The sequence below is a fragment of the Nuphar pumila genome, chromosome 4 (assembly GCF_984573655.1).
Source record: "Nuphar pumila chromosome 4, dmNupPumi1.hap1.1, whole genome shotgun sequence".
NCBI lineage: Eukaryota > Viridiplantae > Streptophyta > Magnoliopsida > Nymphaeales > Nymphaeaceae > Nuphar > Nuphar pumila.
The window spans coordinates 3,507,974-3,528,568 of NC_143252.1; the positions used below are offsets into that span (position 1 = coordinate 3,507,974).

Here is a 20,595-nt window from a genome sequence, read left to right on the forward strand (position 1 = left end):
GAGGGGTAAAAAAGACTATTCCTTTTCGTTGTAATTCATAGACGATCCACTCCCAACCAGAGATAAAAAAAAAGGCACGTGTCATTAACCCACTTGCCCGTAGTCATGCGTAAGCAATGACGTGGAAACGCGAAGGGGTCCCGCAATTTGTGGGCCCCACTAGAAAGAAAAAAAAAAGTGATTTTTTCTAAGACCCGCCAATATTTTATCCTAATTAAGACACACGGCCATAGTTTTAGATAGTCTCAAAAGACCTCCAAACTTTTATGACTTCTCAGGCAGTACATGCGCATTTGTCTATATAAGTTTTGGCTAATGTCGATTATGAAGCTAAGAAAAAATTATCATAATTCTATAAAATTGCCTGCAATTGCGCTGGCTAATGTTGTTTACGTTTTAATTTTTTTTTTTTTTACTCGAAGAAACTGCCCCAGGCGCAGACCTAGTTGCGCTGGCTCAGCCTGCTGTGTTTATTGTGGGTGTCCTGTCAGCATAAAACTCGGAGGGCTTACCCTTTGACACCAAAAAAAGTTACTAAGCTTAGGCTTACACCAAGGGTTATGCACATGAAATTTGAACTTAAACTACCCATCAAACTATCATGGACCCATCCCACTACGCCAAACCCCTTGGGTATGTTTTAATCCATATTCTTCTTCTACTTGCGCCTATATATGAAACGCTAAAAATTATCAGTTGCGATTACAATGGTCGATTATTTTTCATGTGATGAAGAAGCTAGATGACATATGAGTTAAAAGCTCTAAGCTAAAACTTTCTCCGGCTAATTTTTGTATGCGCAAATTAGTCGTTTTGTTTTTTGATTAATAAATTTAGTGGGTTGTTTGCTGTTAAAAGTTTCGGAAGTATAAGAAAACTTTGGCGGATATATTAATTAGGACTAAAATTTTGGAGGTGACTGAAAATAGCCAGAAAAGAGGAAAGAAAACGGAGGAATTTCTCTTCCCAACACAGCCACGAGCTCGTGCATAAATAAATGGATAGGCGACGACGAGACACAGCCGGGGAAAACCCAGAGAGGATGTGCGGAGGGACGATCGTCTCCGACTACGTGCGAGCGAACGCCGGCCTGAATATGACGTCACCGGAGGAACTCCTCTTCTCCGACCACGAGTCGAGCTCGGAGTTCATGCTCTATGACATAACCCACTGTCAGGGAGCCGACTTCTTCGGCTTTGACTTCGGCCCTCACGTACTCCCCTCGTACGTGCCTGCTGCCGCCAACGGTGAGCTCTCTCTCTCTCTCTCTCTCTCTCTCTCTCTCTCTCTCTCTCGACGAATTCTAACCCTAATTTCGACCGTTTTGTGGATTAGGCGATCGGAGAGCGGCCGAAGGCGGGCGGAGGGTGAGGAAGAACGCGTACAGGGGGATACGGCAGCGACCGTGGGGAAAATGGGCGGCGGAGATCAGGGACCCGAAGAAGGGCGCGCGCGTGTGGCTCGGTACGTACGACACGGCGGAAGAGGCAGCCATGGCCTACGACGAGGCAGCGAGGGAGATCCGCGGCATCAAGGCGAAGGTCAACTTCCCCGGGATCGTGATGCCCGTCAGAAAGGGGGAGTCCGTCCTCCGCCGGAACACTAGGTCCAAGGGATCGTCAGCAGCCGGAAAGAAGAAGGCGGAGGTGATGCCGGATCCGGCCGTGGCGGTGAAGAAGGGAACCGCATCGGAGTCGGAGCGGATATCGGCACCGTCTCCGGCAGCCGGACCTGTGCGGGAGTTGCCGGCGGAGGAGGCCGAGCTAGGGTTCTGGTTCGGGTGGAACGACGTAGGGTTGAAATGGGAGGCGTCAGGGGCGGTCCAGGAGGAGGTGGAAGAGGAAGGGATGGTGATCGACGATCACCTGTGGTTCTTCGATGACATCCCCTCGTCCCGTCTCGTCTCGTGACGTTGACTCAATTGAACACTTACATTGTCTTTCCCCGCGCACCTTTACTTGTACCTTTTTCATTTTCTGTATAAATTGTTGTTTTCTATTTCATACGGTCTTCGAATATCTAACCGGTTCAAAACGTGTTTCTCCAGGCCACCGATTCGATTCGACTCGACTCGACTCGGGTCTGTTATTCTCTATGACAGAAGATAAAACAATGCATGGTCTATGTCGTAAATCAGATGTTTATCTCGTATACAGTCTCTTTCTTTTCCTTCTTTCCCTTCGTTCGTGAGGGGGAGGGGTTTGGAGAGAAAAACCTTGATAATAATTTATCGCTGTGATAAATCTCGTGTTAATATTGCGATAAAATGTCAAATATCAGTTTTTTTTTTTTAAATATCCTGATAGTCATCATATTCGTAAGATTGACTATTTTTTTAGTCCAGGCACCCATGCTTATGGTGATGATGATCACCATCATCATCATCATCTGCATGATATGGTGGCCATGTTCCGTGCTCTACACGTAATTGCTTAGTCGAAGAGCCTTGTCCTGGTGTGCTTGCTGTTGGCCTTTATCCATGTTCCACACATAATTGCTTACTAGGCTTTTTGGATTTTATGCTAATGGGAGGATTACGGAAAATCTAAAAAAAAAATCAAGATATTCAAAGTTTCTAACTCCTTAATGTTTGAATTTTTTCTTCTCCAACTTCTAAACATTGGAGGATTTTTAAGTGTGATGCCACCAAAATTTTGGAAGTTAATGGTTATGGGTTGTACCATAGTTACCAGAAGCTTCTTGCTGTATGAGAAAACTCAGTTCTTCGAAAGCTCTCGCTTCAGAAGAGGAAAACTCTTTCCCTTCCTCAAAAGAAGGGGAAACTTTGTGAAACTCGCTTCTAAAATGAGAAACTCAATTTCTTTTAAACTATTTTGATGTTCACACGAGAATAGGAAATCGATAACCATGTAAGGCAACGAGAGCAGAATATCAGCAACCATGATAGGTGATGTTCACGACACAATGAGAATAAAAAATTGATAGCCACACAAAAAGATTTACTTAGTTGGGACCTACATGCATCTATAGATAAACTCTCTCTCCCTCTCTTACTCTTCAAAGAGGAAAGGATGATAATTATATATCTTTAGGTAACCTCATTACACAATTTTAATAACCCACGATTTGTGATTTTTTTTCAACTTCTTTCTCAAATATATGCTTAGCTTTTAATATTTTCCTTCTCCCATTATAAGAGATGTATTTCAACCTACCAAATGGCCTTAATGCATGGCAAGTATCCTTCTTCACATTGAGATAAGGGTCATTGATCATTAAGAAACTTGCTTCCTTCATTTTCTTCTTTATATTGAGATGAGGATCCTTGATTATTAGGAAACATGCATGTTTTGCTTTCCTTCTTAAGTTTCCTGCTTGGGCTGCCTCTAATTAGGGTTCACATCTCCTCTTACCAAAGGGATTAGTTCTCTAACACCTTTTAGTGTGAAGCCCACTCCCTCTTCGATACCAAAACCATTCCCTTTTGCTTCCTTAAAGTTTTTCTCTAGCTTCTTGTCACTTCTCACTCACTCTCTACTCATTTTTTTATAGTTTTTATATTAAAAAATTTTATAGCAAGCTTGCATGTTGGTTTTATGTTATTATATTTGTTATTTAATTATGCATGTGCTTCATATTGCTTTCTATGTGTTTCCTTTTCATTTTCCATGCACTTGCATAATTATATCCGGCATATTCTGCTTCTTACTACTTTTTAGCACTCTCTTTTCTGCTTTTGTTTCAAGCATCGTGCGCTTCTTGTATCCATCCCGTTTTCTGGAAACTAAGGGTTGTACTTCTCTTTTTTTTCTGATTTTTTTATATGACAAAAGAACCCTCAGTAATAATTGGTTTACTTAATGGGCCCCCGCCTCCCTTCAAGGTAAAACTCTGCGCCGAGAACACGGCCACCCAGGCTTACGATGATAAAAACAGCAGCCCCCATGAGCCAGTGGGATTCGATCCTGGCCCTTCAACTTGACAAAGGACCCTGCAGTCCACATGGGTACTTCTGGCATTAACAAAATAAATGATCCCGTGTATAATATCTCTCACGAGCAAAGCATTGCCCATCACTGATACGAAAGGCTTCCATATTATTTAAATCTCCCAATTTATCCTACTTTTATGGATAAGCAGGTGCATCCAAACACCTCCTTATGGAGAGTTTAAGAACGATTTCATTTCCAACATTTTGTCAGGGATGAGCTCATAGTAGGCATAATGTTCATGTCATGAACTAATTAATAATGGTCTTGTGTCATACACGATGTCTGATTAATGAACTAATATTCAAGTTTGGCCCAAATAAAAAAAGAAAAAGAACAACAATAATGATAAGATATGCCTGTTAGGTGAGAAAAGATAAAAAAAAAAGTAATTTTAAGATCCAAATAAATACAAGAGCCACTTGGTTGATCTTCTTTCTATCGTCTTCCACCCTAAAGACAAATGATGCTCAATATTCCTTGAAGGTGAGTTTCACATAGATGACCATAGGTGCGGCACACTATGACCAACACGGACAGGTCTCTGATCTCTGCTGTTGTTTCTTCATGTAATAAATAAATATATATATATATAGTTGCCCGTAACGTTCAATGGATCATTGGCTGCGCTTGGTGCGTCGATTTTGCTCAAACTAGGCATACTAGCGGTGGTCACAACCGCCACTAATATACTGAGCCCAAAAACACATTTAGCTGCTGTCATGATCGCCACTAAATATGTTTTTTTTTTCTTCAAAACAACAACACTCCGCCCGCCCATCTTTGTAAGATTAGCTGTGCCAATAACAGTGGACCGGGGCAGGTGCAGGGGACAAGGTCTTCACCCCCCGTCCCGTCTCAAAATTCTGCCCTCCATCCTCTTACGGGTTTTGAATTTAACCTCCATCCCTGCCTTCATCGCCGTTTCATGTCCTCCATCCCCGGTACAAACGGGGTGGGTGGGGTGAGGCGGGGTGGGGTCCTGTTTCCCCTCGATCAATTGCCATCCCTAAAGAAGGATCGGGATGGGATGGGGTGGGGCGAGGGGAAGCTTAAGTCCATCCCTGCCTCCATCTCTACACGGGTTTTAATTTTAACCTCCATCCCCGTTTCATGTCCTCTATCCCCGATCCAAACGGGCTGAGGTGGGGCAGGGCCCCGTTTCTCCTTAGTCCATTGCCATCCTTAAAGAAGGATTGAGGATGGGGCAGGGCGGAACAAGGAGGGGATCGGGCCGGGAACGGAGTGGGGCAGGAGAAAGCGTAAGCCCATCCCCGCCTCCATCTTCGCACGGATTTTGATTTTAACCTTGTACTCCATCCGCAGTCCAAACGGGGTGAGGTGGGGCGGGGCCCGTTACCCTCCTGATCCACTGTCATCCCTAGACATGAGCATTAGATGGAGCACAATCCACTGGTAAATTCATGAGCTGAGATCGAACGCCATATATTCCCATTGTTCAGCTCGTTTACCAGCCCTACTCATCTCATTCTCTCGAACAACTACCACTCTAATAGTTTGATGAAATTTAAAGTCAAATCAACTCCCATCCCAACGCTAGGTTAAGCATCAAGTCTATTTATAATATTGCAGCTATAAGTTAAGACAGATTGAAACACTAGGTTAAGGCACCTCCAGATCAAGATAGATTGACTTTTGGTTGCATAACCAAAAAGTCCATCAAATGATGCAGTTGAAAGTTGTAAAACTAAGGTGAAATGAAGATCTACATAATTTTAGTTCCATTCCCAATTTATCCCACAGAATGATGAAGATCACATCCTTGGTATTTCATTGATGTATAAGTTGTTTGATAAAAAATCTCAGACTCCATAGATGTGATCTACATCTTTCGATAGCGATTTAAATCACCGAAATCTAACTTGTGTGCAAGATCAACCGTTAGCAAAACACAAAATCTTGTAATTTAAAAAACATACTTTTTCTTAAAAAAAAAAAAAAAAGTCATCTCTGGGTCTATTCCTTTTAAATCGACCATGTTGAATCCTTCTATATGGTCAGATTTGATTAAAATAACTTTTTCCCACATAAAAGACGGGGAAACCACCCTCGGGATCAGAAACTTAGTCATATTGGCTAAGGCTGGCATGCTTAGGATCGTTGTCGTGGTGGTGTAAACCCGTGGTACACCTCTTGCTCTTTGGGAGTCATCAGGCTTCAACTGAGCAAGAAGGACTCAGCCCTTGCCCTCATTAATACAAGAAGCTGACACTCATGTGAAATGAACCCTGACTACTAGTCTAGCATGGTTTACAAACTCACCGAGTAAACACAATGACTTGGTTGACTCGGTCATTTATAGGTTCAAGCCAGTGAATCACATAGAAATGAACAAAACTCAACCGAGTTTTAGCATGACTCAGCTGAGTCATTCGAGTTTTAGCATGACTCAGCCAAGTCAACCCATATACATATGTATTATATTTTTAATATACATATATTATATGAAATATAATATAAATATTATGCATTATATATAAATATAGTCATACGTATAATAATAAAATTATACATTATATATATCATAAAAAAATATCATATATTGCATATTATATACAATATATTAGTAACACTATAAAATATACATAGTATATACATATATTTATATATTTATATAAAATATAAAGTTAAGTGATTGACCCGCCCGAATCACGAGTCAATCAAGGACCAGAGGCGAAACTACGTTAGGGCTAGAGTGTGCATGTGCCCACCCTAACTCGAAAAATCCCCCAATATGGTCAATAGAAGTAAGGTCAAGGTGGGCACAAGCCAGGCCTGACTCAAAGACATATGATGTGTGCCCCTCCTCCTTGACTTCTCTCTCTCTCTCTCTCTCTCTCTCTCTCTCTCTCTCTCTCTCTCTCTCTCTCTCTACATATATATATATATATATATATATATATATATATATATATATACTATAAGAAAAATGTTAATTAGCAACGGAACTTTGCGACGGATTTTTTTCATCACAAATTTGCGACGGATTAACAAGAGAACAACATATGTCGCTAACATTCGAAATATTTACGAAATTAGCAACAGACAAAATTTCATTGCTAATCTGTCGCTACTTAGCGACGGATTAGCGACTGAAAAACTACGTTGCAAAACTCATCGCACGTAGCTACGGATTTGACGATAGAATATTGTCCATCGCGAATTCGTCGCAAATTATCGATGTAAAACCCCCATCTAGGGCACGAAATCGATCTCTTCCCGTCTCTCTCTGTCTCTCTCACCCGCGCTGCTCGCCCCGTTCAAAGTCGTGCTCGCCGGTGACGGCCTCGACAACCTACCTTTATCCGGCGACCGCTTGGCCACCTCCCGCTCTTCGGCGACCGCATCGACAACCTGCCGCTCTCCAACGACCGCCCCCCCTTTCAGTCTCCGGCGACAGCCCCCTCCCTCTTTGGACGCCCGCTATCCAGTGACGGCCCCGACCACCTCCGGCTCTCCCTCTTTCACCTCCCGCTCTCCGGCGACCCTCCCTCTTTCACCTCTCGCTCTCCAACGACGGGCCCCGAACGCTATGACATCCAAGTAATTTAAGCAAACATGCATGATTATCCACAAGATTTGAACCAAGGAGAAAATGATGATGCAAGAAAATGCAGGAAAAAGTACTGATGCTCAAAGAACAAAAGCACAAAAGCAAATTGTTACAGAAAGCAAGCATTTAGTCATGCACTCATACGAGATCATATCAATGCAACATAATCAAGCCTCAATGATTCTAGGAATTGCACTTTGTTCTATGAAAATTGAGAGTTGGGCTAGTACAAGAACTAGTCCAGTAAGCACTTTGTCTCCTTGTATAACATCAGGTAGATTCTGATCCATATGTTTTGCTGGTATATTGCCACCAAAGAACAGAATGATACGGTCATGAAGTGATTTAAAGAAGTCCTAAAATCCTTCTTGCACCCAATCAATGATAGAGTCTCTTAGCTTTGCCAAGGTTCTCATCCAGGAGCTGGCAAAAGTCCTGCAAACGAGTAATCTCCAAATTGTGAAGGTGAAGGGAAAGATGAACAATGTTCAGAAAAAATTCCATAAAATAAATAAAATATTCACTTGTCATTAGAACATGTAGAACAAAGATACAAGTCAACAGCCAAGAAAAGCTATAAAAAGTGATTATGCAATTAGCTTTGACATAGAATCATCAGTGAGTGACTAGCTAAACTACTCATCAAAGTAATGGCCAGTTAGTCATTGGTACTCATTTTTCTAAGCCATTTCCTGCCTATAGTTCAATATTGGTGTTCAAAGAGAAACATTAAATGGTGTTCCTTCAAAAAGATTAGTTTGTTACAACAGAAATTGAATTCAGTGGAGAAAGAAGATCAAAGTGTCGCACAATAAAATCAAGTTGACAAAAGGCATTAATAGTTCAACCTCTTATTTCAGATAACTAACTAGGAGGGGGAAAATCAAAATAGAGGAAAAAAAGGTACCAGTAGGAGATCCATGCTGCCTTGCATCACAACCTTTTTGCTACTCTCCAGAGCAATCTATCATGTTACACATAGACTAGCAAAGATTTTGTCACCGGTGCTATCGTTTCTAAATCAGAGAAGCAATATAAAGAATGACAGTAAAAGAATTCAAGTTTGTCGCCAAACGGTAACTCAATAAATAGATCATTACCTTCTTCAGATTTGGAAACATTCACACCATCTTGCTTATCCATATTCACTGCATCAACCAAATGACGCTGAAGAGTCTTAGTTGAAGCAACGGGATCCTCATCTGGTTTCGACCTACTTCTTTCTGGATTAGCTTTATTCTGAACATTTCGGTGCTGCGACAATAAAGAATTCATAAAAGACTTCAACTTATCATACTCATCACTGTTAACCATTCGCTTCTTTGTTGAACTTGTGTTCAGTGTCTTCCTTGATGGTTTCTCCAACTCCTCTTCTTAACGATACCAGTTTTCCCATCAAAACTTTTCTTGTGATCACCAACCCTAAATGAGTTTTGGACCTTCTGGCACTCCACTCTCTGAGAATCCAAGAGGAAAACTTCCTTTGCCCTCTTCCTCGCAATGGCGGAATCCCTAACCTTCCTATCCGCCTCCACCCAAGCAGTCGAAGCCACACGAGTCATCGAGATGGCGACAATCTGAGCAACTGCCAGAATGATCTTAGCAACCGGGAGATCAATAACAACAAGCTTCCCTTCCTCCTCCCTTGGCACATTCTTGCTCTTCAAAGAAACTGGGTGGAGGAACAAGAACCCCTTTGCGCAAAAGAGGCAGACGTAGTTCGGGATGAATTCTGGGGCAATGCAAGCAACACGCACGGACAAAGGGCAATTAGGGCATTTGATGCTATTTCCGGTGGGAACCCGTCAGCACAAACCTCCAGACAGATAGGGAAGAAGAAGCTGGAGTGAAGCCTAAGGACGCAAGCAGCGTAGAGGCGACGATAGATCCCACAATGGCAGACATCGTGGAGCCATCGCTCACCGATGGACTGGCAGACGTTGTAGCTCTAGCCCTGCGCTTCTTCCTTCACCACGTTCATCGGCGCATCGATATGAAAAACCAAAACCCTAGCGGGAAGAAGGGGGAAAAAGAATGAGAGAGAGGCAGGGCTTTTCCTCGAAACCCTAAAGCAAAAAATGCAAAGAATTTGACATTCCCTCAGCGCCGTGCTTCTCAACGCACGACCTTCCTCTCTTGCTGCAGTCGACGCCCGCACGCACCGCAGCTCGATGAGCGCGCTTTGCGTGTGGCAGTTTCCTTTAACACGCCGCAAGCCCTGCGCGCTTCAGCATCGCGTGCGTCATTGCCGACCACCAGGTCGTCTCTGCAGCGCTGCAGTTCCATTTGTCACGCACTTTACCGCATGCCCGTTCTGACGTAGTAACTTGTGGGTTTGGGGGGCAGACGAGGAAGAGAAAGGAGAAGAAGAGAAGGCTCGGGGGCGGCTGCGTACAGTGAAAGGGGGAAAAGTGCGAAAGTAAAAAAAAAAAAATTACACCCCTATTTAAATCGAAAAGTAGTGACGGATTCGCGACTAAAACATTCTGATTCAAAATCCATCACTAATTAGCGATTTTGCCTCTCATCTGTCGCGAAGTTGCGATGGATTTTGAGACGGAATGTTTTCATCGCTAATCTGTCCCTAATTAGCGATGGGTTTTGCGACAGTTTTTTTTTGTCGCTAATTCTAATTTTAGGACGGCTTGTTTTCTCTAGCTAATCTGTGGCAAATTTGCGGCAGAAATAATCCATCGCAAATTTTTGCCGCTAATTAAGGTTTTTCTTTTAGTGTATTAGGGTCTCAGGATTACTGCTTACACCAGGCATCTAGATGTTGGACGACTTTCCCGACAAGATGGCATGCCACTGTAGGTCTTCTTCTTCTTGGCTTTTTTTAAGGTTTAGGGTTTTTTTGTATTTTTTAATTAATATTTAAGTTTTGATTTTGGTTTTTCAAATGAGATGAATGTTTAATTAGGTATTTAAGTGTTTCTTTTTTTTTTCAATCAACATTAATCATAATTTTGCATGAATGATTTTAATTAGAAACTTAAAATTTTAAGGGTTTTGGTTTTTTCTTTTTAATTAGCATATATATGAAATGAAGTTTGTTAGGAATAAGGATTTAGGGTTTTTATTTGCTTTTTTTTTTAAATAGCATGAATAATTAATTAGGTTTAGGGTTTTGTATGCTTTTTTCAATTAGCATTTAGGCCTTTTCTTTTGATTTTTTAATAAGATCAATATTTCATTAGGTATTTCTACTTTTTTTAATCAACATTAAACATGATTCCACATGCTTGATTTTAGTTATAATTTTGAGGATTCAATTTTTTTCAATTAGTCTCTATATCAATGATGTTTGTTAAGATTGAGGTTTTATGTTTTGTTTTCTAAATAGTACAAATATTTAATTAGGATTTTGGATTTTTTGGATTTATTTTCAATTAGCATTTAGTTTTTTATTTTGGTTTTTAAATGAGTTGATTATTTAATTAGGTATTTAGGTGTTTTTCAACATTAAACATGATGATTTTACATACTTAATTTTATTTAAAACTTTCGGGTTTTTGTTTTATTTTTTCCCAATTATCTTCTATATAAATGATGTTTGCTAGGATTGAGGTTTTTTTATTTAGTTTTTTAAATAGCATAAAATATTTAATTAAATTTTAAGTTTTTTGTGTGTTTTCTTTTAATTATTATTTAGATTTTTTATTTTGATTTTTCAAATGAGGTGAATATTTAATTAGGTAATTTTGTATGTTTTAATCAACATTAAACCTGATTCCACATGATTGGTTTTAGTTAGAATTTTTAAAGTTTTTTTGTTAATTAGGCTATATGTGAATGATGTTTGTTAGGATTTAAGGTTCTGATTTGATTTTTTTGTAAAATGGCATGAATGTTTAGTTATGGTTTTAGGGTTTTTCATTTTTTCAATTATCATTAGGCATTAATCCTTGAAATATTTAATAATGAATGCTTGATTTTAGTTAAATTGTTAAGGGTTTTATTTTTTTATCAATTAGCATAAATGCATAATTTATGATTTTTTTTAATTATCATCAACGGTTAATCCATAAAGAATGAATACTTGACTTTGGTTATAACTTAGAACTTAAAATATTAAGTTTTTTTTTGTTATTTTATCAATTATCATAGATGTGACATCTATGATTTTTGTTAGGATTTAGATTTTTTATTTGCATTATTTCAAATGACATGAATAATTAAATTAGGGCTTTAGGGACTTTTGTGTTTTTTTATTTTGTTAGCATTTTAATTAGTAATAATCAGTATTCTATGTTTTTATTTCTATTAGGATAAGGGGTTTGTTTGTGTTTTTCAAATAGTTTTTATTGATTTGTTTTAGTATTTGGTATATCTATATTTTATTGAAGTAGTTTGACTATTCAAATATATTTTGCAATGTAAACATTGGATTATATTTCATAATTGGAGCTTCATTTATTAGTAATTATTTTTTTTTTATATTGCAATTGTGCTCACCCCCCCCCCCCCCCCCCAGGCCTCTTCCATTGCTCCAAACCCCTTAGGGCTTGAGTAAAACAACTTGCATCACAAAATTGGGCGATGAGTGTAACCAAACTCGTTTTAATGTCTCGGAGAACCAATCACATTTCTTGTATAAACCCCTGATCTCTCTCTGACCTCGGATCCTTGGTTCTGATGTGGCGTGGTTCTCATGGCAAGATCCAAGATCCAAAGTTTGTGAACTACTGGATTCTAGATCCGAGGTAGCCTTGGATCTGAGATTGTTATTTTGTGAGACAATATGGAGAGGCGAGAAGATCCGACATCCAAACCGATCGAGGAGGTTAGACCTCAGATCCTCAAAAAAAAAAAAATTATCTAAGCAGATACCTCAGATCTCAATATCCGACGGTGTAAGGGCTCGTGGAAATGGACAGGCGAAGTTTTCTCGTATGATGTGAAATGCCACCGGACAAAATCAAAGGTCAATTTCATGTAGCTTACGATAAATTGATTCATGAAGAAAAAAAAAACAAATTATCGGCTTGCAAAGTTACTTGATAAGTCGAACTCCTTCAGTTCAAATTAACTTGAAATAATAAAATTAATTTTGTAAAGTAACATTAATGCCTATATTTTAGCTCATCTATAATGGACGAAACATTGATCTGGACTGTTATACTTGAAAGATACATCGTTTTCAGTTCATGACCTTTCTTTCGAGGTCCACATTATTCTATGTGGTATTTGGGTCACATTAAGGTCCATGGTAGGCTCATGGCCACGGGGGGCTGTTAATTTGAGCCGCCACCAGGATCCAGGACTAGACTGTTTATATTACTACCCAGTGAAGAAAATTTTGCTCAGGTCCAGAAAAACAGTCCAATACATATATATATATATCCACTGAGCAAACGGGCTGAATCTGTTGCTGACGAACGATCCCGTGTGCAGATCCAAGTTAAGCATATGTGAGTTGGACCAGATCCATTGGCATATTGGTGATTGATGCCAAAATGTACCTAAACGGATCACTAAACTCAGACGTTTTGTATAAGATAGCTGTGGGCATAAGCGGGTCAGGTCAGAACCTGATCCGACCCACATCATCAAATACAGATAGTCCATAGTTTTGATTAATTTTTAAATAAAAATGAAAAAAAGATATGCATTTCACTGGATCTTGTGTCATAGGAACCGAAACATATTATGAGACACTGAGTCAGATCTAGATACGGGTATATTCTTTCATCTTCGGTCCAAACGGGGTGGGACCTCGTTTCTCTGGTGTTTCCATTGTTAGAGAAAATATATATGAGAGCTGGAGTGGCATTGCCATTGTTAGAGGAACCCTCTAACAATGGTCTAACATAAAACCATTTCCATTGTTAGAGGAAGGAGAGGACAAAGATTCGAGAAATGGTTTTATGTTAGGATTAAAAAAATCAAAACCCGTGTAAGGATGAAGGCAAAATTTTGAGAAGAGGCAGAGGCAGAGGCAGGGGCGGAGACCTTGTGCCCCGCACCCACCTCGGTCCACTGTCATCCTTAGGAATGGTATCGAGTCTGGACTCAAGTCTAATCAGGTCCGTTATAAGAATAATCATACCCGGATCTGATAAAAACTACATGAACCAAACCCGAACCATACCTATTTTTTTATCATTTTTATATTGAAAAATTGTGGGTCTTAATGAGAACTCAGGTCAAGTCCGGGTCTGGTATAAAATTTCACAAACTATACCTGGGTCCATGTATTGATTGGAGTTTCGGGTCTGGACCTGGGTCTTAATCGGGTCATCTTATTTATCACCATATCACCTTATACGGTTTGGTTCCGATCGGGTCCGGGTAAACCAGGCCCGTTGACACTTCTAAGCTGCTAAGCACAAGCATCCCCTCTCTCTCTCTCTCTCTCTCTAACAAAATCAATAAATGATGATGACGTAGTGACACCAACTTTCCTCTCAAATATCTTTAATTTAATTTATAGGGACCGTACCTGCCTCAAAACTCAAAAAAACAGAGTGTTCAATTTTGAAACGCACATTCCACCAAAAGGAGACCCTGGTTTTGGGGCAAATCCCATGGGTCCTCTCCTCTCTATACGCACGCACGCACACAAAAGTGTCAAACTTCAACAATAATGCTCCCAACACCAACTACCACCCTTCAAATCTTGTACAACTTTCAAGAAAAAGAATAAGATAAAGTCTTGAGTCCAAGATAAAGAAAAAGAATTCAATTCCATATCCCTATGTTATAATCCAACATATGTTAACTACAAGATAAAGTCTTGAGTCAATGAATAGTAATTCCAATTTATATATATATGATATTCTTTTAGCACAAGCTTGTTCTAGATGCTGAATTAGAACTTGTAAGGATGATAATGACATGCTTGACATCTTTTTGGCATACATTAATTAATAATTAGGTTGAAGAAATTAGAGCCATATATATTGACAAATCTTGCTGGATTTATGAAAATATCTCAAGAAATTAATTACTCAAAAGTTTAAAAATGATAATTTCTCACGATATTTTTAATTCCTCTAAGTTTTACGTCAAAACTTAAGTATCGTATTTTAAAACATGATATTTATGTTTTTATTGATTTTATTTTAAATATTTATATTTATATTTCATTATACAATTAAATTAATTTTTTATATTTGATTTCTTTTTTATTGTCCGAGGTTTGGACAAAACAATTCATGAATTTTAAAATATTTTCAATTTCTCGTGAGTTTTTGGTGGCCGGTATTTTGCCGTTTTTATCTTTTGTCATTGTGTAGAGCTACAACGCTCGGGCTTCCCGGGTCAACATTTAGGGTTTTTTTTAAGGCTTAGACGGCCAAATTTGCGGCTGCACATCAACCGGTCAAGCGTTTGACTGTAAGATGTAAAGTGGGGAGGTAAATTAAGGATGAAAGTGCGAGGAAACTGCTTGGCTTGAGCCCATATATATACTTTGAAGACCCAAGCCATGTTCAAGAATCAACCCTCAATTATTCAATGGGTCAGGTGGGAGACTACATCTAATTAACACCTAATTGCTTAATCAATGTCATCAGTTCCTATGAACTTACACAAATGGTCCGAGTCCAATCCAGTCCCACACTCCCATCCCCCATAAAATGCATCGTTAAGCTAATAAACACACTACGTACATGATTAACCATTATAAACTGCAGTCTGCATGGCTGAAGCAAAGTGAATTTACTCCAAGATTAAACAACTACTCTACTCCCTTAGCCAAGAGTGAGAAACATAGTCACAAATATCGTCAATTTTTTTAAAAAATATTATTATAAAATCATGATATTTTGAAAGGGCAAAATTATACCCCCAAAAAAAATGCAATTGTTTAAAAATATCATTCATTTTTTTTAAAAATATTGTATTGTTAATATAAACGCTTTGCCAAATGTCCAACGACAATGACCTTCACTAATGATGAACGAATACCGTCACAAAAAGAGTGTCATTGTCAATGTCTTCCGTGGTGGGAAAACACTCCAGCTATCGTATATGTATATGGAATGGAAAGTGTCATTGTTACCGTTGTTTGTGTTGGGCCAATACCGATACTCAATTGAATCGTTTTTGTATCGGCCCAAAAATTATAAAAAATTATTGTGTCAATCATAATGTGACCTAGTGTTGAAATCATTACAATAATTTTTTAAAAATATTTTTTAATATCTTTTTGCATTTATTAAAAAATAACTGATTCAGGCCTGCTACATATCAAAATTCTACCATAAGCACCGATGCTGATAACATACTAAGTCTTCAATGAAAAGCTAAAATCACAAATATCCAGAAATCTATTGCAAAGGATCTTTATATATATATATATATAGAGTCATCTATCCGTGCAATAGACAGCGCATGTCTTGGCTTTTTGGTGAGATTCATTTTCATGGCACTAAAAAGGAAAAGTGAGAAATTGAAAATGAAAATATGATCCAGAGATAGATCAACGAGCTTTCTAAGGTAAACAAAAAGTGATCAGATCCGGTACTCTACCTTCAATTCCACCCTCTTCCCCCTTGAATGAGTGGCAAAATAAATAATTTAGATACATTGGAGAGGTTGATGAGCTTACCTATAAAGACTTTTTATTTACCTACAAAAAATAATCATGTATTTCTAAAAAAGTCTTTGTTTTCAAGGGTTTTTTGTCATCTCAGTTAAAGTCTATATATATATATATATATATGGATAAATATTGTCTACTAATGAAGTTAAGGAACTAATGAGTAGAAATCACTTTATTTTTCAAAAAAATTAAATTTTTTATAGATCAAATGTTACTTGGATTGTTTATTTAATAAGAATTTGAATCATATAATCATGGCAAGTTTTTAAGTTTTTAAAAGGTCCAAAAATCAACACCCACAATGAGCTAAAATTTCATAACTCAAAAGATCACAATTTTACATCAGATAAGCAGAATCCAAGACTTCATCGTCAGCGAAACAAACCACGTTGAACACATCTACGTTGTTAGATTGAGTCTATACAACTTGTACCTATGAGTTCTAGCTCATTAGTTCCTTCCAATATTATCAGTATCGATGCGTGTCATCCTGTATCATTCGATACATGGCATAAAATTGATACACTTCACTCCTGATATGGCTATTTTTAATAAATATAAAAAAATACTTACAATTATTTTTAATATTATTTTAATATTTGGTATTGGCCAAACAACATCGGTTACTCTCTCTCTCTCTCTCTCTCTCTAGAGAGAGAGAGAGAGAGAGAGAGAGAGAGACTGTTTGTTAAAAGTAACGCCGTTAATAATAATTAATTTTACGTTTTTACAACTCCGCTGAAAGGAAAAAAAAGAAAAAGGGAATCTGACGATCATCATCACTGCAGAGCTGCAAGTTGCAGGGTGAGGATGTTCAAGGGATTACGAGATCTGGGTGGGAGTAGTTTGGTCATTCGGCAAAGGGGAGCGATTCATCCTCGATCCTCCATCCTCCCCGAAACCGAAACGGAGAAAAAAAAATGAAATAAATGCGAGACATGCAACGAAGAATAAAGAAAAAGGGAGGGGGAGCCGTAAAGCCGCTTCGGCCCTGTCAACGGAGAAACCTCACAATCCAAAACAAGAAAGAAAAACGTTCCTCTGTAAACTTATAAATACGTCTTCCCTCTGTAAAAAAATATAGATATCAGAAAAGAGAAAAGTTTAGAGGTCTGAGGTCTCTTCGTTTCTCGCCATCCTCAACAAACTCTTCATCTTCTTCCTTCTCTCTGTATCTCTCGATCTCGTCCGAGTGCCCATTTTTCCTTCCTCTCTCTCTCTCTCTTCGTCCATCAGACTCTCCAGAAGAAGAAACAAAGGAAGAAAACTAAAGAGAGAATGTGTGGAGGCGCGATCATCTTCGATTTGATCAGGAAGAGCCAAGCCAAAGGCGCGGCTGCCATTCCCGACTCGTGGAACGACTTCTTCACGAATCCCCACGTCGAGAAAGAGCCGCTCAAGCCCTTCCTCGTCATCCCTAAGCGTCGCCTTCCCTCTGGTGCTCAACTCACCAACAAAAAAAATCCTTCCTTTTTCCACTCTTCTATCCCTTTTGCCGCTCTAACGGTTTGTGGTTGTGATGAACAGAAGGGTTGGAATGTGAGGAGGAGGAGGAGGAGGAGCCGAAGCCGAAGCGGAAGAGGAAGAACCTCTACAGAGGGATCCGGCAGAGGCCGTGGGGGAAGTGGGCGGCGGAGATCCGAGACCCGAGGAAGGGGGTGAGGGTGTGGCTCGGCACCTTCAACACAGCCGAGGAGGCCGCGCGAGCCTACGACGCCGAGGCTCGCAAGATCAGGGGCAGCAAGGCCAAGGTCAACTTCCCCAACGAGATCCCTTCCCCTCGCCCCACCGCCACCCACCACCAGTTCCGGCAGGAAGCACCCGTCTTTCTCGGGTTCGATGCCGAACCGGCCATGCCGGAGAAGGCTGGCGGCGGCGGGGAGGAGGAGAAGAAGAGCGCCATGAAGCTGGCGGAGGAGCTCTCTACCTTTGACAACTACATCGAGTTCTTGCAGGGGTTCGACGGCGGGTACGAGCAGCCGCCGGTGGCTCAGCCGAACCAGGAGAACGGCGTGGCTACGTCGATGGAGCTCTGGAGCTTCGACGACGTCCCCATGAGCTGCTCCTCCTCCTCCGCCGTCACCACGCCCGCCGTGTGATAGCGAACCGGATCGATGATTCCCTCTTGCGCAGATCTCGCTCTCTTATGTGTCTTTTTTTTCATGCATTTTCTTTCTTTTTGGGCTACATTTTTTGTGAATAGGGTGAACTTAATCGTGAACAAGTTCTGGTTTTTCTCTCTTTTAGTTCCTGCTGTTTCTTAGTTGTCGTTAGGGTGTTTTTTTTTTTTCGTTGATTCAATGCAAAACGTCGTTATGTTACCTTTCTTCTCTCGTCTTTCTTCTTCCTTCCACTCTCGTTCTTCTACCCATCAAACTTCTCAGCTTCTTCTTCTTCTTTATGGGTAGAAGATGTGTACAAAGTTCTACAGACTGAAAAAAATAAAAAATCAATTCTGACCCAAATATTGAAATCTTTCAATAAATAATGACTAGAAAATCGCCTTCATCCCCGCCCCAACATTAATATCCGGTTCTGTTGCACGGAACGAATCGGATCGATCGAGACGCTGAGGTGGTTTGGCCGAGGATTTTGTGGACGGTTCGGAATTGTTGTAGGAGTGAATGGAAATTGAATTTGTATCTTAGTTTCGGATTTGGATCATGAGACCTTCACCGAATACATTCTCTTATTCAATTTAATGTCAGCAACCTAATCGGTTAATGAATGGATGTTGGTTTCGGTTTTGTTTAATTTTGCATCTCGGAACTATATTTTGATTTATGAATCTGTCCAATTATCTAATTGGTTCATAAACCGGGGCTTTAACCTATGTATATGCAAATGGGTCGGATTCGAAACAGTTAAATACATGGACAATCGGATCGAGATCGTATTGGAAACAGCCAAAAATTTTAAAACCTTCATCTTCGATCTAAGCCATTAGCATCCCTGGCTACTTGAATCCAGATCAGAGGCTTGGTGTGTTTTCTATCTCTGCCTTGTTCATCCATTTTTTGAAAGGCAAGCTGGGTTAAGGCAGACCCCCCCTACCAGTATATACCATTGGGTTTTGAACCTTATAGGGTTTGATCCGGGTCGAGTCTGGGCAAATTCGACCCGTTGACACCCTACTCCCAAACATAGCCTTATTCAGCATGGAGAGAATCCAACTTTTGTTTTTTCACAAGTCCGATTCGTATAATCGCCGGTTTCAATACCCAGTCGCTGAGATGGAGATCGATGCGTATCGAGGAGTCTGAACCGGTTCGGTCACGAGTGGCGGGCGCCTGCCTTCTCCGAAAACGATGCTCTGATCAGACAGAGCCCATGCTCACCTCCCTCGTTCAAACCCCACAAATGGGTTAAAAAAAAGATGCAGAGAGAGGGAGGGTGACGTCGTGGGGGCTGAAACGGAGATTGGGACGCGAGTCGAACATTCCTGTGGGTCGGGCCCATTGGGTTTGCTCCCAAAACCGTGTTCTCCTCTTTTTCCCACCATTATGTGGTTGGCCATGTGACTCTTTCTTGGTCGCCAAGGCAAAAAATATATATATACATATAGAAAAGGAGTAGGGGCCCTAGGTAGGGCTTACTCCTGACAGCCTGCTACGGTAGCTTAGGGTAAAAGTGGGACCCATTGATGTCAACGGATCGGATGCTATTCGATATAGTATCCGGTTCCGATTCTGATTAGTCGGACTAGTATGGACTACGAGTGCCAACGGGTCGAGTTTATCCGGACCCGACCCAAACCAAACGCTATTGAGTCCAGGTGATAAATAAAAATATTCGATTAAGATCCGGGTCTGGATTCGACGGTACGATTAATACATGGACCCTGATTTAGTTTGTGAAAATTTATATCAGACCCGTGCCTGACCAGAGTTTCGATTTAGACCCGCAATTTTTCAATGTAAAAATGGTTTTTACCGGGTATGGTTCATGCAGTTCTTATATAGGGTATGGGTACGGTTTTTCTTATAGTAAGTCCAATTAAACTCGGATCTGAACCAGATATCATACTCAAAAACTAGGTCCAGGTCTGGTTCCACCTGGGTCCGAACCAAACCTGACCCGTTGTATGGACTACTTACAAATCGAATCAGACCCGTTTAGACGCTTCTGATCCGCTACAACTCGGTTTTGCTTCCATGGGCCCAGACTTTCGGTCCCAACAACTTGACAAATCCACTTCGATGCGTCGTAAAAAAAATATCGCTGATATTTTAAAAACATCAGAAACGAAGATATTTTCAACGGACAACTGGATGTTTTCTATAATTAAAAATTTTAAACTGCTTCTTTTGAAAATGCCATTTTTTTTTTTTATGACGAAGGAAAATCCTCACCATCTCCCTTCAAGGCAAAACGTGACCACCCACCAACGTTCATCGTGCGGCATGATAAACGCTCAGCGTCATTTTGGGCCAAAATACTTTTGTGGGCGCTAGAATAGCACCAGTAAAGGTCTCAAAAGGACACTTTTAGACTTTTACTGGCGCTTTTAGTGCACCAAACAT

General features: G+C 40.1%; 2 protein-coding genes across 2 annotated transcripts; both read left to right on the forward strand.

Moving 5' to 3' along the window:
- The first annotated feature begins 1,011 nt into the window (after positions 1-1,011).
- Positions 1,012-2,034, forward strand: LOC149839082 (ethylene-responsive transcription factor RAP2-3-like). Its single transcript, XM_090003996.1, has 2 exons — positions 1,012-1,247; positions 1,336-2,034. Exons 1-2 carry the CDS (start codon positions 1,043-1,045, stop codon positions 1,908-1,910), a joined length of 780 nt encoding a protein of 259 aa, XP_089860122.1. The 5' UTR covers positions 1,012-1,042; the 3' UTR covers positions 1,911-2,034.
- Positions 2,035-17,158: 15,124 nt separating this feature from the next.
- Positions 17,159-18,318, forward strand: LOC149839083 (ethylene-responsive transcription factor ERF071-like). Its single transcript, XM_090003997.1, has 2 exons — positions 17,159-17,510; positions 17,600-18,318. Exons 1-2 carry the CDS (start codon positions 17,351-17,353, stop codon positions 18,169-18,171), a joined length of 732 nt encoding a protein of 243 aa, XP_089860123.1. The 5' UTR covers positions 17,159-17,350; the 3' UTR covers positions 18,172-18,318.
- The last annotated feature ends 2,277 nt before the right edge of the window (positions 18,319-20,595 follow it).